The sequence below is a fragment of the Corticium candelabrum genome, chromosome 16 (genome assembly GCF_963422355.1).
Source record: "Corticium candelabrum chromosome 16, ooCorCand1.1, whole genome shotgun sequence".
Classification (NCBI taxonomy): Eukaryota; Metazoa; Porifera; class Homoscleromorpha; order Homosclerophorida; family Plakinidae; genus Corticium; species Corticium candelabrum.
In genome coordinates this window covers 3133837-3159872 of record NC_085100.1, presented here as the reverse complement: position 1 = coordinate 3159872, position 26036 = coordinate 3133837, and the positions used below count along the sequence as shown (strand labels likewise).

General features: G+C 47.4%; 1 protein-coding gene and 1 long non-coding RNA gene across 2 annotated transcripts; one reads left to right on the top strand and one right to left on the bottom strand.

The window, feature by feature from the left end:
* Positions 1-32: 32 nt before the first annotated feature.
* LOC134192511 (uncharacterized) lies at positions 33-23756 on the bottom strand (the record flags this gene model as incomplete). The annotated part of the gene is made up of 6 exons (XM_062661247.1): positions 23721-23756; positions 20879-23642; positions 20549-20821; positions 20206-20490; positions 14604-19523; positions 33-14548 (listed from the first exon to the last, which is right to left on the bottom strand). Coding segments are annotated over exons 1-6 (22794 nt in total), but the record flags the coding sequence as incomplete, so codon positions are not given.
* Positions 23757-23851: 95 nt separating this feature from the next.
* Positions 23852-24177, top strand: LOC134191729 (uncharacterized). Its single transcript, XR_009971849.1, has 3 exons — positions 23852-23949; positions 24019-24082; positions 24158-24177. It is a non-coding gene; the product is annotated as an uncharacterized LOC134191729 (long non-coding RNA).
* Positions 24178-26036: the final 1859 nt, after the last annotated feature.

Genomic DNA, 26036 nt, shown 5'->3' with positions numbered 1-26036 from the left:
GATCCATTAGGATGTACGACAAATGGAGACGCCATGTCCATGAGTTGGTACGTAACGGCGTCTACGTCGATATCCGTATTTGTCGTTGTTAGAAACAGAAACGTAGAACCCAAGGCTGCGTCTTCTCTAATACTCGCTGCTACAGACTCTTGACTTAGCAAGGGCACAAGGTGCTGGCGACCCGACGGAACCCTAACTCGGACGCTCACTTCTTTGCTCGACGACCCTCCGCCATCCACTGCAACCACGTGAAACGAAAAATTGCGTTGTAATTCTGGGTCGACAACAACAGCGCCGTCGATGAAAACATTTCCCATATTGTCGACTGCAAAAGGAACATTGCCAATAATCCGATACTCGACAATAGAATTGAAGGGAGCATCTCTGTCTCCGTCTGTAGCTTCGACCGTCAGCAGATGTGAGCAATTCACACCGTACACGACGTCGTAGCTACTCTTACCAAATTTGGGTTCATGATCATTTACGTCCTCTACATTAATGGTGACGTTGGCGGTACTAGACAAACCTCCTTCGTCGAATGCAATCACTTGAAGCATATACGGGCTTTCATCCTGCTCAGCATCGAAAGAGGAAATCACAACTATACTACCGTTGGATAAAACGTCCACATGTGAATTAGTGTCTACTATACGGTATCCGACTCTTCCGTACTTGTCGCTTCCATCTGCGTCCAGCGCTGCGATCGAAAGTACGAGGCCTCTTACATTTTCTTTGATTGTCGTTCTATATGATTCGGCAGTAAACGTAGGGGCATGCTCGTTGACGTCCCGTAGGTGTACGGTTACAGTTTTGGTGTCGGAGAGTAGGCCGCCGACGTCCGTCGCTTGAAGTCGAACTACGAAGTGTGATGTGTCCTTCTCGAAATCTAGACTCTCTGTGTTGACGATTGCGACGGACTGCGCGGTACGATTGACGACGACTCGGAACGGTACCGCGTTCGTTACCGCGATCGACACAATGTGAGAGAAGATGTCGACCGCTCCGGTCTCCGTATCGCAGTCTGTCGCTTTGATGGTGACGACGGTCGTGTCAGGCGGCGCGTTTTCGTTCAAAAATGCACCGGACGGCACATCCAAGACCGGACGGCAATCGTTGACATTCTCGACGGAAACGATTACGCGCAAAGCGTTGCTCGAATTGAAACTCCCATCTGTCGCTGTCAATAATATCACCATTTGTGGATATGTTTCATAGTCGACAGGACCGACCTGATACATTTCAGCTCCGGTGTCTCCAATGTTTAGTAATAGAGTAGACAGATTTCCAGTCTCGAGTTGTATAGTGTAGGTTAGATGATCGCCGTCACGATCGCACGCCGTAAATCTTAGCAGTGGACGTGGATTCACCGAGTTCTCTACAACATCCGCGTGGACCACAACAAATCGACTGGACGGCGGTTCCTCACAACAGCCAGTCAAACATGTATCGAAATATGGAGGGTTGTCGTTGACGTCGATGACGGTCACTCTCACAGTGACGGAGTCCTCAAACGCGCCGTCCGACACACGCACGTTGAATACATACGTGGATTGAGTCTCGAAGTCGAGAGAGTGGTGTACAGATAGACGACCGTGCGCATCAATAACGAACATGAAAGCGTCTCCGTGCAATGAGTACGATAGAGAAGAATTAGAGTCATCGTCGACAGCTACTGTCCAGCCAACTAGACACCGATCACCGTTTTTAGCTTTACAGTTTTCGGTCACGTTAAACGAGTATTGCCTGTTGTCAAACATGGGAGGGTTGTCGTTGACGTCACTAACTACTGCTTTCACTATTGCCGTGCCGGTTAGGTTTCCTCCGTCGACAGCTTCAATCGTCATCGAGTATTCCGAAACGGTCTCTCTGTCGAGTGAACCGGACACGTACAGCATACCCGTCGCACTCATTGCAAACGGCAAGTAGCGATCCGATCGAACTAGTCGGTAATTGACGATTTCTCCGTAAGCGGAGCTTCCGTCGCGATCGAACGCCGTGAAATTGAATACGCTGGCGCCGAGAGGCTCGTCTTCTCGAATATCGATCACGTAGACGCGTCGATCGAACTCCGGGCTGTACTCGTTTTCGTCGGTTATCGAGACGAATGCTTTTGCGACGCTGCTGCTGCCGCACATGTCCGCAGCGACGACATTGAAAACAAACTCTCGTGTGGTCTCGTAGTCAAGCGAGTACGTCGGTCTTATGACGCCACTGATGCGATCGATAGTAAAGTTTCCGACATCTTCGGGAAGGTGGTACGACACCGACCCGCATGATTCGCCACCGTCTCTGTCTTCGGCAGAAACTCGTAGTTGGAAGTCTTTGCCTTCCGGCACCGTGATCGTGAACAACTGGCGGCTGAACTCCGGACTGAATTCGTTGACGTCTCTGATTGAGACGGCGACACGACACGGAACCGTCGATCGCAGTCCTTGTCCGTCGAGAGCGTAAACTGCGACGTCATACCGGCGGTTTCCGCTCTCGTAATCGAACGATTTTGAAGACTTTAGAAGACACGTACCGCTGCGGCTACTGGAGACGTAGAACGGCACGTCGTCGTCTTCCAATTCGCATCTAGAAATGGAGCAGTTGCCGCTGTTATCATAGACCGGACATCGATCATTGTCTGTCGCATTTAATCGAGCGACTATTGTTCCACCATCGACATCTTCGTCGATCGAAACATTCGTAGACAGTAGAACGAATTCGGGCGGGTACTCGTTGAGACCGACGATGCTTATTGTGACGCGAGCCACGCCGTCGGCGGAGGTGACACCGTCGGACATACTGACGTCAAACTCGATAAATTGTTTCTCTTCGTAGTCTTGCGGTTTCAAGAGAAAGATGTCGCCAGTGGAATTAATGGCAACGATGGACGACATATCTGGTGATGTAGAAAAATTGAAGTGAGTGTCGGTACCGTCCGCATCGTGGATTGACAACCGCACGATTGGATATGGTGGCAATTGACTTTCGCGTACGTTGACCATGTACGTCTTTTGTAGAAATACGGGCGCGTTGTCGTTCTCGTTCTCGACGATTACGGTGACCATTGCCGGGCGTGTCGCGTTCCATTGTCCGTCCGATGCGTCGAGACGTAACAGACATCGAGGCGACGTTTCGAAATCGAGAGGCAGCCGTTGCATTAGAACACCCATACTGTTTATTGTAAACGAATTCGAGCAACCAGATACGGATAATGTCAATACCTGAAAAATATCTCGATCCGAGGAATTCACTCGCAGTAATTCGCCTCGTGAGAGCGAGTTTTCCATCACGTTTACAACAAATCGATCCGGAAACACTACCGGTCGGTACTCGTTGATATCTACTACTCTGACGGTGACCTTGGCGGGAACGGATGCTTTCCTACCACCTCCGTCCCACGCCGTTACCGTGAACTCAAACGTACGCGTATCCGTCTCGAAATCCAGAGGTCGAGTAGTTATGACGGCAGCCTCGGCGATTCTTTCCGACACCCGGAAGAAGATGGACGCCACTCGGAAGGGAACGCCAGCGTTCTCTACAAAGAAAGCGACAATTGTGCCGTGCCAAGGAAGAATGGGCTCGTCCGTGTCCGCGTCACGATCACCCGCGGTAAGCTTGGCGATAGTCGAGCCAGCAGGTTCGTTTTCAGCGATCTCGACAACGACGTCATTCTCAACAAACGTTGGCGAATATTCGTTGACGGCTTTTACTCTGACTGTAACCATAGCATCCTTCTCTGCTTGCAACTCGCCATCCGAGACCATCACGGTTATCTCCCACAATTTTTTAGTTTCATAGTCGAGAGGCTCTTGTAGCATTAGGTCTCCGGCACTGGTCACAAAGAAAAGATTAGTCGCGTCGGTTCTTAACGTGAACACTAGCCGTCCGATGCCGTCTCGGTCTGATACACCAAAATGTAGTAATGGATTCACGTTATCGGGGATGGTGGATTCTGGTACCGCGATTTCATAACGAGTTTGTAAGAAGGCGGGAGGGTTGTCGTTCACGTTGTAGAGATTAAACGCAATTCGAACGGGTTGCGACCACAAACCGCCTCCGTCGACCGCCATTATCATGAATTTGAACGAACTAGGATCCGATTCATAATCGAGTGCGCGCCGTAAGCGCACTGAACCTGTGGCATCGACAACAAAGGGTAATTGCTTGCGTTTAGGATCTAGAGACTCTATACGGTATCCCGTTATTTTGGAATACGCCACTCCAGCGTCGTCATCCCTCGCCAACACCTGAGTAACCAAAGTGTCCTTCATCGTCTCGTTCTCGGGAAATCCCACTGTGACGTTGGTAGGTCCGGGGAAGTACGGCGCGTGGTCGTTCTCGTCTATTAAATGAACCGTAACGGTCGCCGTCGATGACAAGCCTCCGCCGTCGAGCGCCGTCACCACCAATGAGACAGACGACGGATCGGCTTCGTAATCGAGCCTTCGCGTGTGCACGATCCTCCCACTCCTGGCACCGACGTGAAAGGCACCAAGTGGGTCTGACAAAGAGAAAGCTACAGAGCGGACGCCAAAACGGTCGCTTCCGTCGTTGTCAATTATTCGCAGGACAGTAAGAGAAACGCTCTCCGGTTGAGTGTTTTCCATTATACTCGCTAAGTAGCGATCCGGTTCAAATCGAGGTGGAAACTCGTTCAAATCATTTAATGTCACTGTAGCCGAAACTGATGCATTTTTCCCACCGTAATCAATAGCGGTGATCGCAAAATCGAAATGCTGTTGGTCAGCTTCGTAGTCGAACATTCGAGAGTTTGTTACCACTCCCAGATTATTGATAACAAACGGAACATCTTGGACGATTCTATACTCGACGACGTCACCCATCAGTCCGGAGTCGGCATCTGTTGCGGTAACAACAAACCAGCTGTGGTTAGCGACGGTGTTCTCGTCGAGTGCTCGGACGTAGTGATGCGAAAAGGCGGGAGCGTGTTCGTTCACGTTGATTATCGCAATCCGCACGTGTGCCACGTCAGACGAATTAAAGACTCCGTCGAATATACGAACATATATCGTGTAGTTTGTTTTTGTCTCGTAGTCCAATTCTTGTCCGACCACGATGGAGCCATTGAGATCTACCCAAAACTGTCCGGACGAATCGTCGTCTACAACAGTAAACACCATGTCTTGTTCCGTACCGTCTGCGTCGATCCAGTCGAGAGTGCCTATTGTGGTATCGAGGCGAGCGTCTTCCTCGATCGCAAACGAATAGTCTGAACGTAGAAATACGGGCGCGTTGTCGTTCTCGTTCAGCACGAAGACGTTGACGACGGCGACTTCTTTCGATCCGAGACCGCCGCCGTCGAATGCCTGAAGTCCGAAGCGAAAGTAAGTGATAGCCTCGTAATCCAGTGGCTCTCTAGGAGTCACACGCCCGCTCTCATCGACTGCGAAGGGAGCCGAATCAGAGTCTTTGGTGATGACGGTGTATGTAGTTACGGTACCATACGTATATCCACCGTCGTCGTCGACAGCTTTGACGTACCAATCCGACGCCGATTGCGGTAGCGCGTTCTCGTATATTGTAAAGTTGTAGCTAGAGTATAGGAAACGGGGCGCAAATTCGTTGACATCCTCGACGCTGATGCGAAGTAGAGCACGAGAATCGAGGCCACCCGAATCTACAGCCACGACGACAACACTGTACTGTGTGTCGTTCTTCTCGTAGTCTAATGATGTTGTCGTCAGGAGGTAACCGATCGTGCTGACTCTGAACGGAACCTTTGAAGTCACTAGAGTTGTGTTGGTCACGTGAGACATGTAGTAACGCGGGGATCTCGCCGGACTGCTCTCACAGAACTCGTTGCGATCGCCGTCAACAGCTAGCAGCCGAAATGCAGATAGAGTATGCTCTTTGAGTGTAAAATTGAACACATCTCGGTCGAAAACGGGAGGATGCTCGTTCTCATCTTGTATTGTGATGATCACAGTGAGAGGCTCTTTGCTTGAGAGGCCTCCAGCGTCGGTACATGTTACCAATATGAAATAGCGACATCGATCTGTTTCGTAATCCAAAGCACGACTGTTAGTCAAGTAGGAAAACGACCCGTTACGAACGATTTTAAAAGGCATCGAGACTGACTGTCGTTTCAACGAAAATGTGAGCGACTCTTGGTATCCAGAACGGTCTTGGCTAGTCTGTATGTCGTCATCCCAGGCAGCAAACTGCAGGTGTAACGTACCTGCGGCTTTATTCTCGAATACAGTTGCGTTGATTACTGACTGAAGAAAGTAGGGATGATTATCATTGACATTCAACACAAAGACATCCACTTGCAACGGAAGGGACTCGTACAAGTCGTCTGTAGCGAACGCTACCAGCTGGAAATGAGATTTTGCTTCATAGTCTAAGACGTCGACCACGTACAGGTCGCCAGTAGAGGACACAGAAAATGTCGGGTCGGATCTATTCAAACGATACTTGAGACTATTTCCGTCTCGATCGATTGCAGCGAGACGGAGGACTGGTGACGTAATATTTTGTGCTTCAGTGAGAGTCAAATTGACAAAGGGCATAGGCCACTCTGGTCGATTATCGTTCTCGTTCAAGACAGCAACTGTGACCTTACAAACGTTCTCGGACAGATCACCACCACCGTCGACAGCCCGTACGACCACCTCGTATTCTATAGGATCCACCTCAAAGTCAAGGAACCGCAGCAAATATAGGCGACCGTCGGACGATACACCGAATGTATCATTATCAGGATCCAGCCAATAGTCGACGATGTTTCCAAATACTCCGTAGTCCGAGTCTCTTGCGACAACGTACCCGATCGTTGTGTTGGCCTCTCTGTTCTCAAACACCGAGAATTCTCTTCGTTCGTTTAAAAACTTGGGACGGTGTTCGTTCAAGTTGCGCACGTTAACTGTGACGACGAGAGGCTCGGGGCACGCCAATTCGTCGTCACTGATGAACACATTCAAAACGTATCGACTGCGAAACTCGAAATCTAGTGGAGACAGCAGGAACAAGGCCCCATCTACCAACGAAAAAGTGTCATTATAGGAATCCGACAACTCGAACGAAACCGATTTGTTGCCATCCGATGTGACGTGTGGTTGAAGCGTAAGAGGACTTTCTGGCCGCCTGTTTTCCCGGACGGCAACGGACGCGGTTCGTTCGGACGCGCACGGAGGGACGTCTCTAACGTCCATCACTCTTACTGATGCAACTGCAGTACCGGTGAGATTTCCCGCATCACGAGCTACCACGGTCAGCGTGATTTCCCGTGGTCCTTCCTCGTAGTCCAACTTCTCTCTCAGAAAGAGGTCTCCGTTCTGGGGGTCGATGACAAACTGTTGGGAAGACTGAAATGGTATGTGGTAAGTAAGACCTTGGGAATGTTGCTCGTTCTTGTCGCCATCGAATGCAGATAAGCGAGCGATGGTATGGTTCATGCCAGCATCCTCCTTTACTCTTACGATATACCTTGAACTGGTAAAGACAGGACGAACGTCGTTGACGTCAATTAACGACACACTGACGTTAACAGATGAAGACAGGTTACCACTATCCGTTGCGACGGCTGTAAACAGAACCGTCGACGGGTGTATCTCAGCGTCAAGAGGCTGCTTTAGGGTGATCTCACCTGAAACTGTGTCGATCTGAAACAGAGAGCCGTCTTGTTTGTCCAGCTTGTACACAACAGAACTCCATCTCTCGCTCTTGTCTAGATCGTGAGCTTTCACTGTCAAATTCATGTCAAGACTATTTTCCTGTACAGCAGTCGAATAGTACGGTAGTTCAAAATGTGGACTGTTGTCGTTAGAATCCGACAGCCTGATGCGAAGTTGTGCGGGAAATTTGGAACGAAGTCCCTTCCCATCGAAAGCGTCAACGAGCAGCTCAAATACTTCGGGATCAGTCTCTGCATCTAGTGGGCGTGATGTTATGACACGAATCGTGCCCATCTCTGATGGTTCGTTCAGCAGAAACGGCATCGTACTATTATGGCCAGAGAAGCGACAATGAGATACAACCCCGGGATTGCCGTTTCTATTAAACTCCGATTCTTGTCGGTCGTCGAGATCTGCATCAGTCGCTGTCAGTTCGACGACCATCGTTCCTGACGGATCAAGTTCCGATAGTTCAGCAAAGTATTTTATCGGTTTGAAGACAGGGAAGTTGTCGTTTACACCGATAACGTCGATCGCAACGGTAGCCGGAAGTGACGACTTTTGAATCATATCAGACACAGACACAGTAAACACAAACTGCTGATTCGCCTCGAAATCAACTGGTCGGGTCAAAAAGAGTTCTCCTCTTGCGTTGATTCTGAACGGTAATCTGCGACTTTCCATGTTAAACTCGAGTTTTTCGTACCCGTCCGGATCGGATACATTAAAAAATACGAGAGGGTCTAAAGGCAGTGTGTTCTCTTTGACCGACGCGATGTATAGCGTTTCCAGGAATTGTGGAGGTTCGTCGTTTACGTTCACAACATTGACAGCGACCGTAGCCGGTCTTGAAACGAAGAATCCATCTGTAGCTGTCACGCTAAAGTTTACAACGGCCGAGTGCTCGTAGTCTAATGTCGACTTGACAATCAAATATCCATTTGAGTCTATCTCGAACTTTGAAACTACGTGATCGCTTAAATTGTAAGTGATCTGACTACCACGGTCGCCATCATGAGCTTTAATATAAAGAAGTGCGGCTACCGGATATCCCTGTTGGGGTTGTGGAAACGTGTTCTCTCGCAGTTCGGCGGTATAAGAGTACTCATCAAATTCAGGTGGAAATTCGTTGACATCCATCACGTCGACATAGATTTTAGCGTGATTGAGAGATGATAAGCCACCGTCGTCGTATGCTGTGACGTCGAGACTGTACCGTTCAACGCCAGACTCATAGTCAAGTGATCGCAATAGTACCAACGTGGGTGGACTGAAGCGTGTACCCGGAACGACCTCAAACGGAGAGTCAGGCGGGTGGATGACAAAACTGCTCACACGGCCGTGATCAAACGACTGGCTCGGATCGTGTCTATCATTATCAACTACAAGTATTGTAACGTTCAGACGTCCGGGAAGTGTATCCTCATATACGTCCACTTCGTACACTGATTTTGAGAACTCCGGACGATTGTCGTTCTCTCCCGTTATTCGAATGTGAACGGTTGCATTCTCTGGTGACCAATGCTCACCATCGTATGCTGCCACGGTAATGACGTACCGATCTTCTTGCTCATAATCCAGTGGCCGCCGTAGAAGCACATTTCCTTCTTGATCGACTGAGAATATGGTGGACTCATTGTCGGCTATAAAATACTCTACTTGTGATATTTCTTGATCTAAGTCATCGGCTTTGACTTGTACTATAGTTCCAGCCGCATCTGGGTCTAGGTTCTCGTTCAATGATATACTGTAGCTCAAGATTGTGAAAACAGGTGGTGAATCATTTTCGTTTATTATGACAATAGTCAGTGGGACCGGTTTTGATGCAAAGCCCTCTAAATCGATGGCAGTAAGGAAATAGTAGAATGTAGTCGGCATCGTTTCATAGTCGAGTTGTTGTTGTAACACAACCAGTCCCCAGTGGTCGATCGAAATCAGCGTTCGATTTACGGCGACACCAGAGGCGGTCAGACTGGACAAGACGTATGTGACTTTGTGGTTACCAACCTCTTCGTCTCTATCAAACACGAATACTCTCAGAATAACAGAACCAACAGAAGTGGTTTCGGGCACCAACACCTTATACTCATCTCGTCTGAACACAGGAGCATGGTCGTTCATGTTCATAATTTCTACAATTAAGAGAACGGTCGACCACCGTCCGCCCCCATCTACGGCCATTACGGCTAGTGAGTACATGAGCTGGCCTCGTTCGTAGTCGAACGTTTGCAGACTTGTTACGACTCCCGATAATGGATCGATTGCGAAAGCGGTCGAGTTTTCGACAAACGTGTACGTTAGCGGTCCGAATGCGTCCGAGTCTGCGTCGACGGCTGTCATGCGAGTTACCGTCGTTCCCGGCAGAGAACTCTCGGGCAGGCTGGCTTTATAGACGGTGGAGTTAAACGACGGATAGTTATCGTTGGCGTCCTCGACCTGGACGATGACCGGCACGGAGCCGTTCCATCCCAAACTATCAAATGCCACGATGGTAAACACGTAAGTTCGAGGGTCGTTTTCGTAATCGAAGGATCGTATGTTTTCGACTTTGCCTTTGCCGTTCAAGCGGAAGGGAACGTCGGTTTCGAGAATTTTGTATGCGGTGATTTCTCCGTAATGTCCAGCATCTGCGTCCTTTGCTTTTACTTGCAGCCAGTTTGGTTCCGACAGCGTGTTCTCCAGAATTCGGCGTTTGTAAAAGGGCGGGAAAACGGGAGAGTGATCGTTGACATTGACGACCTCGACGACGATTTTGGCGGGAAATTTGGCATAGAATAGACCGTCACTGACCTGAACGGTTACGTGATACGTTTGCTTGGCTTCGTAATCCAGCATTTTCAACAAGACCATGTTTCCATCGGGACGAACAAGGAACCGCTCTGCGAGTTCTTTGTCGGTTATGACGAACGTGAACGCTGTTGTGTTTCTGTCTTCGTCGAATGCCGTAAGCGTAGCAATTGTTGTATTGATGACGGCACTTTCTTCGATGTACACAGTTTGATGTCGATCCGTAAACTGTGGCGCCATGTCGTTAATATTATGTACTCGTACTACTACCTCCGTCGGTGACGAATAGCGTCCACCCCCATCGAAAGCTTCCAAGGTAAACTGGTACGTAGACTGCTGAGATTCATAATCCAAAATCTCTGTACAGTACACATAGCCATCGGAAGTAATTTGGAATGGTGGCCGAACGAGTGTCGTATTAAGCATAGTGTAGCCAGTAACTGCTCCGAAGACGTCACCTCCGTCCGCATCGGTAGCAATCACTTGACCAATCGGTAATTCCAAATTACTTTGATTTTCTGGTACGTGGAAATAATAGACGCTTTTGTCGAAAATAGGAGGGTACTCATTGACGTCTGTGATTCGAATACGAATTAGAGTCTCTCCCGTTAATCCACCATTGTCGGTAGCAACTACGGTCACGTTCAGATCACGAGAAATAGTCTCGAAGTCAAACGGAATTCGGTTGGTTACGAAACCTCTGGGTGAAACTTGAAATGATTGTTTAGGTACGATGTGATAATGGATGTCTTGCGAAACACCGCAACCGTCTCGATCGTGGGCCGTCACTTGAAGTCGATCAAGAAAGCTGTTCTCTGTAACATTGAGCAAATACACGTCGGCATTGAACTCCGGGCTGTATTCGTTCTCGTCTAGAACAGTGACATGGACGTTTGCTTGCTTGGTAGACACCAATCCTCCCCTATCACTAGCCTTGACCGCAAAACGGAACGAACACGGATCAGTTTCGGAATCCAACTCTCTTGTAGTGAATATAATTCCTACTGTACCGTTGAAAGATACGTCAAATGGCACGGTTTCGGTCAGGTAGAGTCTTACGTTGTAGTTACATTCTTCCTCATTCACGCACTTCACGTCATCGTCAAACACACGAAGTTGAATAGCTAATGTTCCTTTCGGAGAATTTTCGACAATGCCGCCTTTATATATATCCCGATCGAAACGGGGTGGATTGTCGTTGACGTTTTTAACATCTACAATGATCTTGGCTTCTTCAGTAGAGTTGTACTTTCCGTCTGTTGCAATCGCTGTCAAAACATGTTTTGCCTGTCGTTCGTAATCCAACTCTTCGATCACAAACAGATGACCGTCTGGAGACAGATGAAAGTATGGGTTTGACACCGAAAATACCAAAGACACGTCATCTCCGTCAACGTCATCAGCAGCTATGTAGAGAACAGACTGGTTTTCATACGACCTGTTCTCATACAACAAAATATTGAAGAAACTAGACGGCAGATAAGGAGGATTATCGTTGACATTGATTACATAGACCAACACTTCAGCGGCAATTTGCGACTCCATGCCACCTCCATCGATAGCTGTGACAAAGATCGCGAACAATATGCTGCCAGATTCGTCGTCGTAGTCTAACGGTCTCGTAAGAATCAAATCACCGTCGGTAGAAATATTAAAGAAATCGACGGACGATGTGAGCTCGTACCGCACTATCTCGCCAAACAGTCCACTGTCGATGTCAGATGATGATAGTCTTAGTATACGTCCTTCTACGTTTTCTTCTATTTCAATTTCGTATACTGGTTGAGAGAAATAGGGTGAATTATCGTTGACATCTAAGACAGTAATAGAGACGACAGAGACAAACGGACATAGGAGTCTTCCGTATCTCACAAGGATCGAGACATTTACTCTCTGAACTTTTTCAAAATCGAACGTATTCTTGAGAATGAGGTCTCCTTTTCTTAGTTCGACGTGTTTGTTTGCTTGCGTAAGAGTAAACACGACATTCCAAATATCATTAGGATAGCTATCCAATTCAACAACGGCTAACACCAAACCTTCGCCGGAGTTTTCGGGCACACTCGCTTGTTGAAATCTCCGTATTGGGCACGGAGCCGACGGAGTATCCTCTATCACAATTCTCACCGTACACGATCCTGTGAGGTTGCCGCCGTCCGTAGCCGTGACGATCAGTTGATACTCTATTGGTCGTGTCTCGTAGTTTAACGGTGAATTTAGAACGATCGTGCTACTACTCGAAGCAAAACTAAAGATACCAGAAGTCTCGATGCTTTCCACTAATGCGTAGCTGCGAATCGTACCAAAGTGTCGGCTTCCATCTTCGTCCTGTGCAGCGACGGTTAGCAGCTCCGAACCAACCGCAGTGTCCTCTGGAACCGTTATCGTATAGACAGTTTTCTCGAACGCTGGAGTAAACTCATTTTCATCGTGCAAGTACGCAGTTACCAGCACACTCGACTGTCGATCACCATGATCAGCCGCTATCCCATAGAAATTGAAATAATGTCGATCGGATTCGTAGTCCAGCGGTCGCGTGCACCGAATTTCTCCTGTTTCTGCGTTCACAGCAAATGGAAGATTGACATCGTCCATAGACGCAATGCTGTACGTTAGCTTGCTATATTTTTCGCTGTAATCGGCGTCCGTAGCCAGCAGAAAAATGTTGGTGTTTAGCGAGTTTTCAGTGACTGTCACGTTATAACGATCGGCGATAAAAACAGGGTCATACTCGTTCTCGTCAATCAACTGCAAAGTGACGACACATGACGAGTTGACTAGTGGTTCAGACTTATTGAACATAGTGACCGTCAACTCCGAGTACATTGGGTCGCTCTCTGCATCCAGAGATCGGATGTTTGTGAGAGAAACACGCATTTCAGTGGCTACCACTTTAAACGTTTTATTACCCGTCCAACCGTCGACGTAGAAACCTAAATCTGGAGAAGGGCTGTCGCCTGTTGTTTCAAGGATAACCATCCATTCACCAGCTTTACTGTTTTCCTTTACAGACGCATTCCAAAAAGTATACTTGAAAACGGGCATGATGACATCATACTTGAACACTGTGACGACTAGGTCAGACATCGATGGACACGACAAGTTGCCATCTACAGCCAAAACGTGAAGACTTAGAGACATGTGGGGTGGTTTGTTGACAAATATTTCTCCCTTAGGATTGACGACAAGAAGCTCAGTGGCGGGAAAGAAGTACAGCTTCATGTCGTCGGAATATCCGTCTTTGTCGTCGACGGTGATTCTATTCAGCACGTCGTTTCTGGTAGTGCTTGGTTTGATAACGACGTGGTATAGACGTTCTGAGGGACAAGGTGGAGCATCGTTGACATCTAGAACGTCAACTCGAACAGCAGCTAAGCCCGACAGTCCTCCTATATCGACTGCCTTTACTGTGAAATTGTAATTGCGCCGTCCTAGTTCGTAGTCAAGAGGCTGGATTACAACTAACCACCCAGTCTTTGAGTCTATTCGAAATGGCAGTGTTTCAACAGAAGCATTGACAATACTATACTCAGCTATGGTGGAAAACTCTTCGCTCAAGTCGTCATCTTTTGCTGTCAACTTCAAGATGGACGTGCCTACCGGTAACGACTCTGCAACTGCAATGGAGTAGCTGAGATTTCCAAACAAAGGGTAATGGTCGTTTCGGTCTACCACGACGATAACGACTTGGGCAGATGTTCTGATGTTCGAAGCGGTCGATACGGTAACGGTGAGATTGTAAAAGTTCCTTCCTTCTTCGTAGTCGAGGTAATGCATCTCTTTCAAACTAATTGTTCCATTCCACAGATCAATCGCGAATGGTGAATCAGAAATAGAGTATCGTACGAGTCCTTCGGCTAATGGTTGACCGTGGCGACTGTCCACTGCGTATATTGTAAACACAACGCCGGTCGAATTCTCTGGTATCTCCTTGTAGTATTGCTCCAATTCAAATACTGGTGAGAATTCGGTATCTGTCTTGCTCTGGGGGTTATGATGACGGCGAATTCTTACTATGGCGGGGTCCGAAGATCTCAAACCTCCTCCATCGTATGCGTGAACTTTCAATGTGAAAGGTAGCATATTTTCTAGATGATTATAGGGAATGTAAAACGGGTTTGTCAAAATACCAAATCCTGTATCGACATCGAAATCGACTTTGAACAAGTCAGTGTCTTCAAAATTCGTAACGCATAATTTGGCCATAAGCATGGCTGAGGTTTGTAAATGTTTCTTGATCTTGATCATCTCCGTTGCTTCCTCCACTCCCATTCCCACTCCCACTCCCGCTTCCACTTTGCACTGAATCAATATCGTCCATGTCTTCGTCTGTTGCCTTTAGAAGCACTCGAATACTCTGTGCCGCAAGATCTCCTTTAATCGTAACGTTATAGAAAGTGGGATCGAAAATGGGCCAGTTGTCGTTAGTGTTCACTACCTCTACTCTGATGAGTGCGCCCACTTCGGAGATGAACAATCCATCGTATGCAAACACAATGAGCTCAGCCTCCGGTAAACTTTCATAGTCCAAAACGTCGTTAAGGTACACACTTCCCTCTTCATTAATTTCCACGGGTCCTATAGTACCACCGCGGACAACATAGGAAATCCGGGTCAGGTTTCCGTCGGGATCAAACACTTTCAGTTGGAACAAGGGATTGCCCTGTTCTGTGTTCTCGTACACTTTTGAAACGTACCTCAACTTTTGAAATATTGGCTTGTTGTCATTCACATTGATAACTATAATGTTGAGGAATGCCGGACGCTGCGATCGTAACTCTCCGTCGGTGGCATATACGAAGAGGTGATAGTGATCGTGCGTCTCATAATCGATATTATCATAAAGAACAACCGATCCGTTTGATTCGATAGAGAACGGCACGCTGTCTTCGCCTGCGAGTTCGAACGAGACCGCGTCTCCATCGAGGTCAGTAGCCGTCAACTGAGCCACTATCTGCTTACGTTCCTTGTCGAGCGTTTGCATGTTGCTTTCTACCACCTCAATAGAAATCATATTTTCGATGAATACAGGACGATTGTCGTTGACTCCGACGACTTCGACTTCCAACACTGCCGTACCGGACAACCCGCCTTGGTCACGTGCAACGAGTGTTGTTCGATACACCATCACTCCGCTTTCGTAGTCCAGCTCTGTTGCCAGATAAATATCACCTGTATGCCAATTAACAAGAAACAATTGTTCGGTCTCATTTGTGTAGTACATAATTTCTCCACCAAACTGAGGACTCGCGTCGAGATCGATCGCGTGTACGGTCAAGATAACCGAATGAATCGTCGTCGACTCGGGGACCGACACCCTGTAGACGCTTTGATTGAACACAGGTGGATGGTCGTTGACATCAGAAACGATTACCTTTACTGTCACGGTATCCGACAGCCCACCCATGTCTCTAGCGACGACAGACGCATAAATGATATTAGGTGGAGTTTCGTAGTCAAACGGTCCAACTCCATCAATCGTTCCGTTCCGCCACAATTTGATTCGTGGATCCGGAGAGACGAGCTCATACTCCACCAGACTGTAGTCAGGACTTCTGTCGGCGTCGTAAGCTTTGACTGAGATTCTAAAGGTGTCTCCCTCGTCGACTTCTACACGATAAGCTTTTTGAGCAAACACGGGCCTGTGATCGTTTTTGTCAGTAATCGTGATGACAACCTGAGCAGGTACTGCAGAGACTAAGTCTCCCTCGTCGACGGCAGCAACGGTAAACGAGTAGCTATGCTTGTCTTCTTCGTAGTCAAAGACGTGTGTATTGGTGATGTATCCTATCTGGTTGAGAGTCGTTACTTGAAATGGTAAAGAAGTCTCCAATATCCGGTACGCTTTGATTATTCCACCTTCGTTTTTGTGTCCCCGTCGATCCGAATCGACGGCACGAATGGAAAGATTGAGACTTCCCGGAGGAGCGTTTTCTTGCAAGCTTTCTGTGTAATGTGTCACTAAGAAATTAGGTGCTCGATCGTTCACCGGAAGGACGTGGATCACAACCATAGCCAGATTAGTGGATTTAAAGACTCCGTCATTTGCCGTAACGTTGAAGACCACGGAACTACTCGATTCGTAGTCAAGGGCACTGATTAGAGTTACAGCTCCACTCGAATTCACGTCCAATGACATGTTATCTACTCTTTCGTGTACCACATACGATAAGAAGCTCAAATTACCGTCTGGATCAGTTGCTTGAAGGAAACCAATTGGATCGGTCGGAATCATATTCTCTACAACTGTGAAGTTGAACAATGTCGTTTTAAAGTAAGGCGCGTTGTCATTGACGTTGAGGACAGTGACATGTAGCAGTAGTGACTGAGAGGTCGGTAAGCCGCCGCCATCGTACCCTACTACTTCTGCTCGAAAGAAACGGTCGCCATTCTCGAAATCCAAATTTTGATTTAGAACCAGATTCCCGTCAGCGTGTACAATGAACGGTGCCCTGGAAATTGGCGCGTTAAAGACGACGGTATAATTTCGGATGGTACCGTACACGTTGCCGCCGTCTTCGTCATTGGCCGATACTAATACGAGCACACTTCCCACTGCTACATTCTCTGAAAGATTCAGAGTAAGTAAGTGGTCCTCAAAATACGGGTTGAACTCGTTCACATCCGTTACGCTAACTGAAACGGTGCAGTAGTCTGAGCGCCCACCTCCGTCACTGACTCGTACAACGAGATTATAGTGTAGTGTTGTTTCTGCTTCAAAGTCAAAACTCCTTGAAGCAAACAGGTACCCAGTTTTAGGATCAAGCGTAAACGGCACTTCCTTTCTTTCTAGATAATATAGCACAGAACCAAATACTTCACCACCATCTCTGTCGTAGGCCTTAACCTTTAGTAGGACATCCGCTTCTGGACGATTCTCGGGAAGTGAGATATGGTAGCTTTTCGAGTTGAAAACGGGTGAGAATTCGTTTTCATCTAGGACAATTATATTGACAATTGCAGAGTCTGATCTGTTCCCTGAATCAGACACAGTCAATATGAAGGATACGTTACGTGAATCGCTTTCGAAGTCAAGCTGTCTTGTCAGACTCACGACCCCTTTACTGTTGATAACAAATAGCTCTTTATGCTCCGCTGTCTCTATGTCATAAACCAATTCTTGACCAAATTGTCCACCGTCGGCATCTGCTGCAGAGACGTTGAGCCAGCGACCTGTGGGGAATGTATTTTCCTTGACGGACGCGGAGAAGTGACGTCTAGAAAAGAAGGGTGAATATTCATTTACATCGACCACTTGCACGTGAACAATCACCGGATCCACTGCCATCAGTTCTCCATCAGACACAGACACGCTCACGTTGAAGCTCGACTGATTTTCGTAGTCGAGTGGCCTTTTCAACCAGAGATAGCCGTTATGATCGACAGCAAACAGATGAGAATAATCCTCAACAATGTAGTCCAGCGAACGAGACACTTCATCATCGTCAAACGCTTTGAGCTGAAAAAGGATGTTGGCTGTCTCTTGGTGATGCTTCTCGGGCAGCGTGTTTTCTAAAACATAAACCTGCCGGAATAGCTGACCATGAAATCGAGGAGCATTGTCGTTAACGTCTGTTACAGTGATAAGTACTTCAACTGGAACCGATTCACGACCACCACGATCGGTTGCAATCACTTTAAAGTTGTAATTTCTTTCGTCAGTTTCGTAATCATGTGGGTAATCAAAAGTGATCGAACCAAAGTTGGCATCGATGCTTAGAGGTACGTTCTCTTTGACAATAATGCGGTAGACGAGCTTACTGAAATTCTCCGACACGTCTGTATCAACTGCTAGCACGGTCAGTATTACGTCATTGGTGTTTTCCATCGTCACTGCTTCGTACAACTCGACCTGAAATACGGGTACTTCGTCATTCTCATCCTCGACAAACACGGTGATCTTAGCATGTTCGACTGCTGAGTTGTTGGCTTGATCGTGAACAGTGACAATGATATGGTGGAGGTCGGTCTTCTCTGCGTCGAGTGACTGTGTGTTGTACAAAACGACTCTGTTTGGCGCACCTGACTTCTTCAAGGCGAAGGGAAGACTCTCGTCCAACAAACTGAAAGACAAAGTGTTGGAATTGCTGTCCGGATCTGATGCCTGTATTTCCAAAATCATCGTCGGTGGAGCGTTTTCTCGTACTGTAACATTCCTAGACGTCCAGAGAAACGTGGGAGGATTGTCATCGACATTCTTGACGAGAACAACTACTTCTGCGGGGTTTCTCGACACCATTCGACCATCATATGCTGACACAGATAGGCTGTATTTCATTGACTGCTCAAAGTCAACCGGGTGAACAACGAAAATCTTTCCTTGGCTGTCTACTCGAAAATGCTTATATCCCTGTCCAGAGAGACTAAAATCAAGCGCAGTGGAGTTGATCGTTTCATCGGGAAGGACGAAAACTTGCAATATGTACTCGACTGGAATTGTGTTCTCTTCCAACTCGATGGTATAGTTGAGCGGTGAGAAGAGAATTTCGAATCTTTCAACTATTACATTTATTACCATAAAGTCAGACAAGTTTGCGGTATCGATTGCCTGGAGGGTAAGCACATACACTGACCGATCGCTGACGTTGAAGGGACAACCAGACACCACGACAGCCTGTCTTTCGGCATCCCAAATAAACTTACGGCAAACACTTTTGTCGTCATCACCATCAACAAGTTCCATCCGCGCATAGTCTTCCATGTCGTCGTCCATTACGGTCGGTCGATAAATAAGAGTTCCTTTCTTGGCATCTTCAAAAATGCGCCGAACAGCAAAGTCTTCCGCAAATCGAGGAGGCGAATCGATTGTATCCGTGATTTCTATCGACACATTGACTGCGGTACTGTGGTTGAAGATGCTGTCGTCAGTAGCAGTGATTATCAGATCATACAAGTCGGTAGTTTCACGGTCCAAATTCCAGGATGCTACGAAAACTTGACCTGATTTCTGATCGATTGCAAAATGGAGCTTTCCCGAACCTCCGGAGATCTGATACCGCAAGACTTGTCCGATATCACTGTCAACGGCAGAGACTGCGTCACCAACTGGCGTTCCGGGTGGACTGTTTTCTTCTGCCCTCAGTCGAGTCCGACCGATGAACCGAGGTTTTCCTGTATGGAAGGTACAGACATGCACGTGGGATCATCAAACTCCCATACGACAGAAAAACAGTTAGAAACAAAGATGTCACCGGAAGGTTGGTTTGTAAACACGGATCACGGACGCGGATTGACGCGTACGGATGATTACCTGACACCGTCCGGGAACCGCGCCTGTCAGTTTTCCAGCTAGATTCTTGAGCTAGACTGTAGCTGTAGTCGCACCATCTGTTTACTTGACCCGTGCCTTGCCTGATTCCTGTCAGCTGAAAGATCCTCGTCCATTTGGAACCGACAGCTCATCAACATCTTTTCAGAATACAACGAGAAGCAACCGCACTAAGCCGCTCAACAGTGACAGCACCAAACAGGAACGGCGGTTACGCGTCGTAATGAGAAGGAAGCACCAAACAGCTGCCTGCATAGTCTTCGTCCACGCGGTTGGAGGCAAGCTGAGCAACGGAACAAGTACTTATAAAAGTACCGAAGCGAAATCGGCGATGAAACCAACTGTGCACATGTCCATCTACGGTCTGGTTACACGAGACTAACTGAATTCAGTAGAAGGGCGACGCGCACGAGTGTTCTCTGACGGTCTCAGGTAAATGATCCGTGAATCCGCGTCCGTGATCCCTGATTTCCACCCTACCCTCACGGGTCCTGGTTTCCGATGTTACGTAACAAATGGTCTCACCTTCCACGGTTACTCTTGCAGCATTCGAAACTATTGTCTGTCCTGAGTAGACAACCTTGCAATGATATCGTCCTTCGTTTTGCTTTACTGCAGTTGTTATCTTCCATACCAAGCCGGAGAAGCTGGGTTGAGACGAATCGTCTTTATGCCACGTCACGTTCAGATTCGCTACTACAGAGGCAAAACAAATCGGACACCTCAACGAAAAAGCTCGACCTTCAACAACCATCACGTCGTACAGTAAGTGGGATAAACTGGGACTTCCTCTCCTACAGAATCTCACAACTGCAATGTGAAAATGCAATGCAACTACATTTGTCTTGAGTATCAAGCCTCAACTTACCGATCATGGTCGGTGGGGACGTCACTGAACCTCCGTCAGTCAAGGCAGTGTAGGAAAGCTGTCCTTGCTGATGTGTGGCCACATTGCGAATAAGAAGTACTGGACTTCTTCCAACCTGGATAATGCTATCGTTTAGTTTCCACTCGTACCACACCATGTTCGACGCACACATCTGATTTCTGACTTCAACAGCAGCTACTAGTCGTAGAGACGCTCCAGCAGCAACAACGAGACGGTCCGGCCATAAAGAGTTTTTCGGAAGAGTCGGGGCGTCTAGAATACACACCGTATTCAACAGAGATAAAACACAAAGTGGATTAGAGCGCTAACCATGAGCAACGTTGAAGATCTGAATTCCCTCGTATTTGAAACAAGCAGCAGCTTGGAGTCTGAAAGTTGCTAGATCGGCTGGTTGAGGCAACTGCAGTGGTCGCACGGAAATCAAGTTAGTCAGAGATGAGTACTCGGCCCAGTAATTTTTGTGGACGCCAGTTTTGCCCGCAGTGCCTTCGTACACTATCAAACTACCCACACCAAAGTTGTTGTGACCTACAACTACACGGGACTTCGACGTATATTTAGCACTCTTGATTACCACCTTACATCCACTTTGAAACTCATTTCCTTGTATTCGTGCACTGCTATTGCTATGCACTACAACAGCTCTGTCGCAGGACACAAACTGATTGCCTTCGATTATGACATTTTCCGTGAACCGTGGAAGATAAACTGCAGTTTGAAACTGTACGAAGACACTGGAGAATAGGCCAAAGCGAACTGAACCTTGGCCACCATCACGTATTCCTGTGACGTTTTGATTGGTCGATCCATTAAGGTGCAAGTCAATAAAGGTAACGTGTGAGACACCCATATCAACATGGATGCAACTTGCATTGTGTTGCCAGTCTGAAACACAATGGACCTTCAAACCAGCAAGAATCACGTGACTATGAGAGACTGTGATGGAGCCAAGTAAAACGGGCAAACCCTCTCCGGTCATCTTCAAAGCCTTGGTGATGTGAACATGTGCATTAGAATACACACCTGACCGAACTACAACCGTGTCCCATGGGTTAGCAAATCGGACTGCATCTTGAATATACTGAAATCCCGCGTTGATGGCAAAGACGGAATGGACTGGCGAATAGGTGTGAGGAACAAATACATTCTTTGTCGCAGACTGGTTCAGTCTCAGCTGCCGTTCCAACAATGGTGACAATATGTCATTACTTGATCTATCATCCATCAAAACAGAAACGGCCAGCGTTGCTGCCGGGAACCAGAAGTTTTTGTCGGCCGTCCAAAAGTGCGTCAGTGTCTTTCCTTGTATGGACACCGTTCTCGCTACTTCAATGAAATTGTTTCGCGATAGGTGAAACTTTGACTGAGTTGGACTGTGTGCAAGAACTACGATACCTTCTCGACAGTTCATCAAACTGTTGTCCGTAAAATTGACAGTTGCGGGATCTACCATCTCAACAGCTTTGCTGCAGTCTGAAAAGTCTGTGTGATGAATGGAGATGGTTGACAAAGCGCCGTTTACATAGACGGATGACGTCCAACCGGTGAATCGAACACTGCTGAGCAACAGAATGCTGTTTTTTGCGCTTGAATCGACTTCCAAAGCCACTGACTGAGACAGCTTGTATGAATTTGCAGAATCATAGAGGAATACACAGTTCTCTACAGTGAGAATACTGCCCTGGTCTTTCAGAGTGATAGCATTGTTTCTCTTTGTTTGAATAGTTAGCCCTACAATCCTCACCTGAACACCACTCGTGATCACAAACTGACCGTGGAAAACAGTTTTAGATATTTGACCGGTAGCAGCCACTGTCACACTCTTGTTGATCACTATACTGCCATGGTAGCTTCCTGGATGAACATGAATCACAGAGTGTCGAGGTGCAATAGCAACAGCATAAGACAAGGCGTCAGGCTGTACAAACCACCGTTTACCAGTCCAACGGACATCACATCTTCCACGTGTGCTGAGGGCAGCAACTGGTGGGAAATCTACAGCAGATACCATCTCGTCCAACACAGGATCAACTAGAAACCCTCGAAGACCCTTCACACCAGGATAAATGTCACCATCTTCCCAGTAGGAGGCAGCTGTGGTCGGTCTTCCTTGGACCCAGAAGTTGTGTCTGGCATCGATTTTCTCCCGCATCGCGGTACCTATCCAACTCCACACCAGATGACGAAGAGACTTCCTGTTTCTATCGAATTTGTTTCTGCGAATCGTTATATTGTACGAAAATCCAACTTCCTCTGAAAGATCAAACCCGTAGTGGTTCCCTACAAACGTGTTTCGTTCAACTGTCAATCTTGCCGCATGCTCCACAACCAACGCTCGCTCGTTATCCTCAAACACATTACCGACAATCGCTCCGTCGTAGCTTCCACCAAGCAGCTCCACCGCTCGATGCCAAGAGGAAAATTTGTTGTTGAAGACGAAAGGCTTTTCCACGGTTTGACCAAATTTGATTCCAATGCTTTGTCTCCGACCTACACGACGATACGGTCCAATGATGGTACAGTCTGTTACAGTAGTCCTACCACTGTCGACATACAGAGCACACATATGGTGAGAAATGAAAAACGTAATTCCTGATACTATAACGTCATTTCTGATTTCCCACGAACCGGTCACAATTGTCGACTGGACATCACCCGAAGACTGAATGCGCACCGCCTTGCTGACGACGACTCGTCCACTGTAAGATCCAGGATGGAGTATAATCGTTGCGTCTGGTTTAGCGGCATCTACAGCATCTTGAATCAACAGGTACTGATGACCAGTACCGACGTGATATTGCGAGTGTGCATACATTATTGGAATCCATCCACCAATGGGTACCGTTGACTTGCGGTACTCCAAGTTCGCACTCCAAGACTGCATGTCACATCCGGTGGCCTTTCCGGTCATTTGCTTCCTCGTGAAGAGAAAACGCATGTCTACTGGTTCTCTGAATCTGTCTACGGGCATGAAGAAAGTGTCGTTAACCGGAATGATGGAGAGGTTCCAGCTGTTGACGACGCTTTCAATCTTTAGCTGTTTTGATATTGCATTGACAGCTTTCCATTGCACCTGCATACAGTACAACAACAACAGCAACATCACCATTACTGTACAAACAGAATTAATGGGTTAGATAAATCAGCTGACGGTAATTGAGGCAAGTTCGACAGCCGAAGTGGCCATCACGGACAAAATGACGTGGCCATGAAGTTGAAGATGACGGAAATCAAGACCATACCACGTGGCGTGTAGTCTAGGAAGACAAGTTACGGGTTACTGTAACCGGCTGTCTGCAACGGTAGCTCGATCCTTACGTCCTGTTGAATAAGGTCACCAGCGAGTCCTGTGCGGTCACGTCAACAGGACACATTCTAAGGTTGTTACTGTTCATTGAATCGTTTAGAATTAATGTCTTGAACTCTTTAGCTGTGTGCCATTCAACAAGATTTCGTTCAGAACTAACCTGATTAAAACCGAGAATGTCATTGATTCAGTTCTCTACACTTCAAGTAGGCATTCAATCGTGCTCACGTTGTAGGACGTTCTTTTCATTGAATTGTTTGCGTTCTCCTCATCTAACGTAGTCCACCGTGGGTGCTCTGCTTCTGTTGACTTGAACGTGGTTGTCCAATTTGCTTGATCGGTGCTGCCATGCGAAGCCAGAACGCAGTCATCAGTATGTCTGAAAACTAACACATCACAAGCGTGTCTTTAGCTGTGCTCACAAGCCGACAGTTAATCAACACCTGTGAGAGTCTATTAAAGTAGGAAGTACCTGAAACGGTGATGGGGCGACAGCGACAACAGCAGCCAGACGAGCCGATGTGAGTACTGTCATGGAGACAGACTAAGCGTTCATCAGCTTCATTGCACTTGGAGCATGACGCATTACGAGTCGTTTCTGGATGGATTTTACGCCGGTCACAGTCATTAGGTTAGGTTTACAGAAGAAATTGCACCTTCAACAGAAACGATTGCCGCCTCAGACACGATCACTGCAGCTTGATCTCGTACGATACATTGAAACGTGTACGGACTGTTTTCCTCCTCTGCTACAAACGTTAGAGACTCATTCCAGCCAAAGAAAATGGCTTTGTGAGTCTAGATAAAAAACACGAATTGAAACTGTACTAATACTCTAAGTTCCCCGGTTTATTGTGTGTTAAAACAATCAGGAAAATATGTTACACAAGAGTAGAGTACTCCTGTGTGTCTAGACGACGTACTCTTCTAAGTGGTATGATGTATTTGATATCCTGTAGCCAGCCAGCCCTACATCTTTGGAAGACCGTTGCGTTGTGTGTGTGTGTGTGTGTGTGTGTGTGTGTGTGTGTGTGTGTGTGTGTGTGTGTGTGTGTGTGTGTGTGTGTTCTGGATTAAATACCTTCGAGTCAATCCACTGCCACGTAGCAGTGATGCCTGCCGGTGTCGTTACACAGCGTAGAGTGACGACATCTCCACCTCTGACCGTAATATTAGCAGGTTGAATCATGGCCTTTCCTGTATCGACAAGAAATATTTTCAATGCTGGGAAGGAAAGCAGAGGTGCATAGCTCACTGCATCTCATGAAGTCTATACTAGAGGCCACCCGTCGACCATGTAGATCTTCCGGCTCGTGACATGTGCCTTGGACATCCACATAGTGCGTCTTGTTGAAGCCACCAACAAACCGTGCCAGCTGGCAGTCACAAATCAAAGGATTCCCAGAAAGGTTTCTACCATTCAAGACCCTATTACATAAAACGGGTGACACTGCAAAGACTGCAGTGAATCATACATGCGAGTAACGAAAGGCAAATGATGGAGTTCCTCGGGAACGCGAGAAATATTCCGTCCGGACAGGTCTCTTCAAATTAATACAATCAACAGGTGAAGTATGCACATCGCACTCGAACGGCTACTGAACTTACAAACGAAATCTTCTGTAGAGATATCGTAGGCGCTTCAACGGCAAGATTCCACTGACTGAGCAGTTAGCGATAAGCCGGCCAATGACTGGTGATTCAAACTTGTCAATTGCGCAATCCTCGTGACCGGTACTCTGTTGCGTTTCGCCCGCATGCACAACGATTAGGATCGCTCCAGCGAACAGGAGAGACGATGTTAGCATAGGACGTGATGACCTTGTTCAGTACGGATGTGAAGAGGCAACGTCGCGTGCGTAAGGCACAAGCCTCGCCTACCCACCCGACTTTGATCCACCTCACAATTCAATTAGCACATCAATGAAACAACTGAGCCCAGTATCATGCGGGATGAGCAGGAGGCGGCAGGTTACGACGACGACGTCTTGATTAGTGAAACAGCAGGAGTCGCTCGGGTGCTATGACACTTAGTTAACATGATACAAGGTGGTAGATAGAGATTGGTGTTACTCCCACGTAACTTTGTACTGACTTCCTGTCTAGAGATAGAGAAGAAGCCTACCTGTGTATGGCTGTAGGTAGATTTATGTCTTTGTG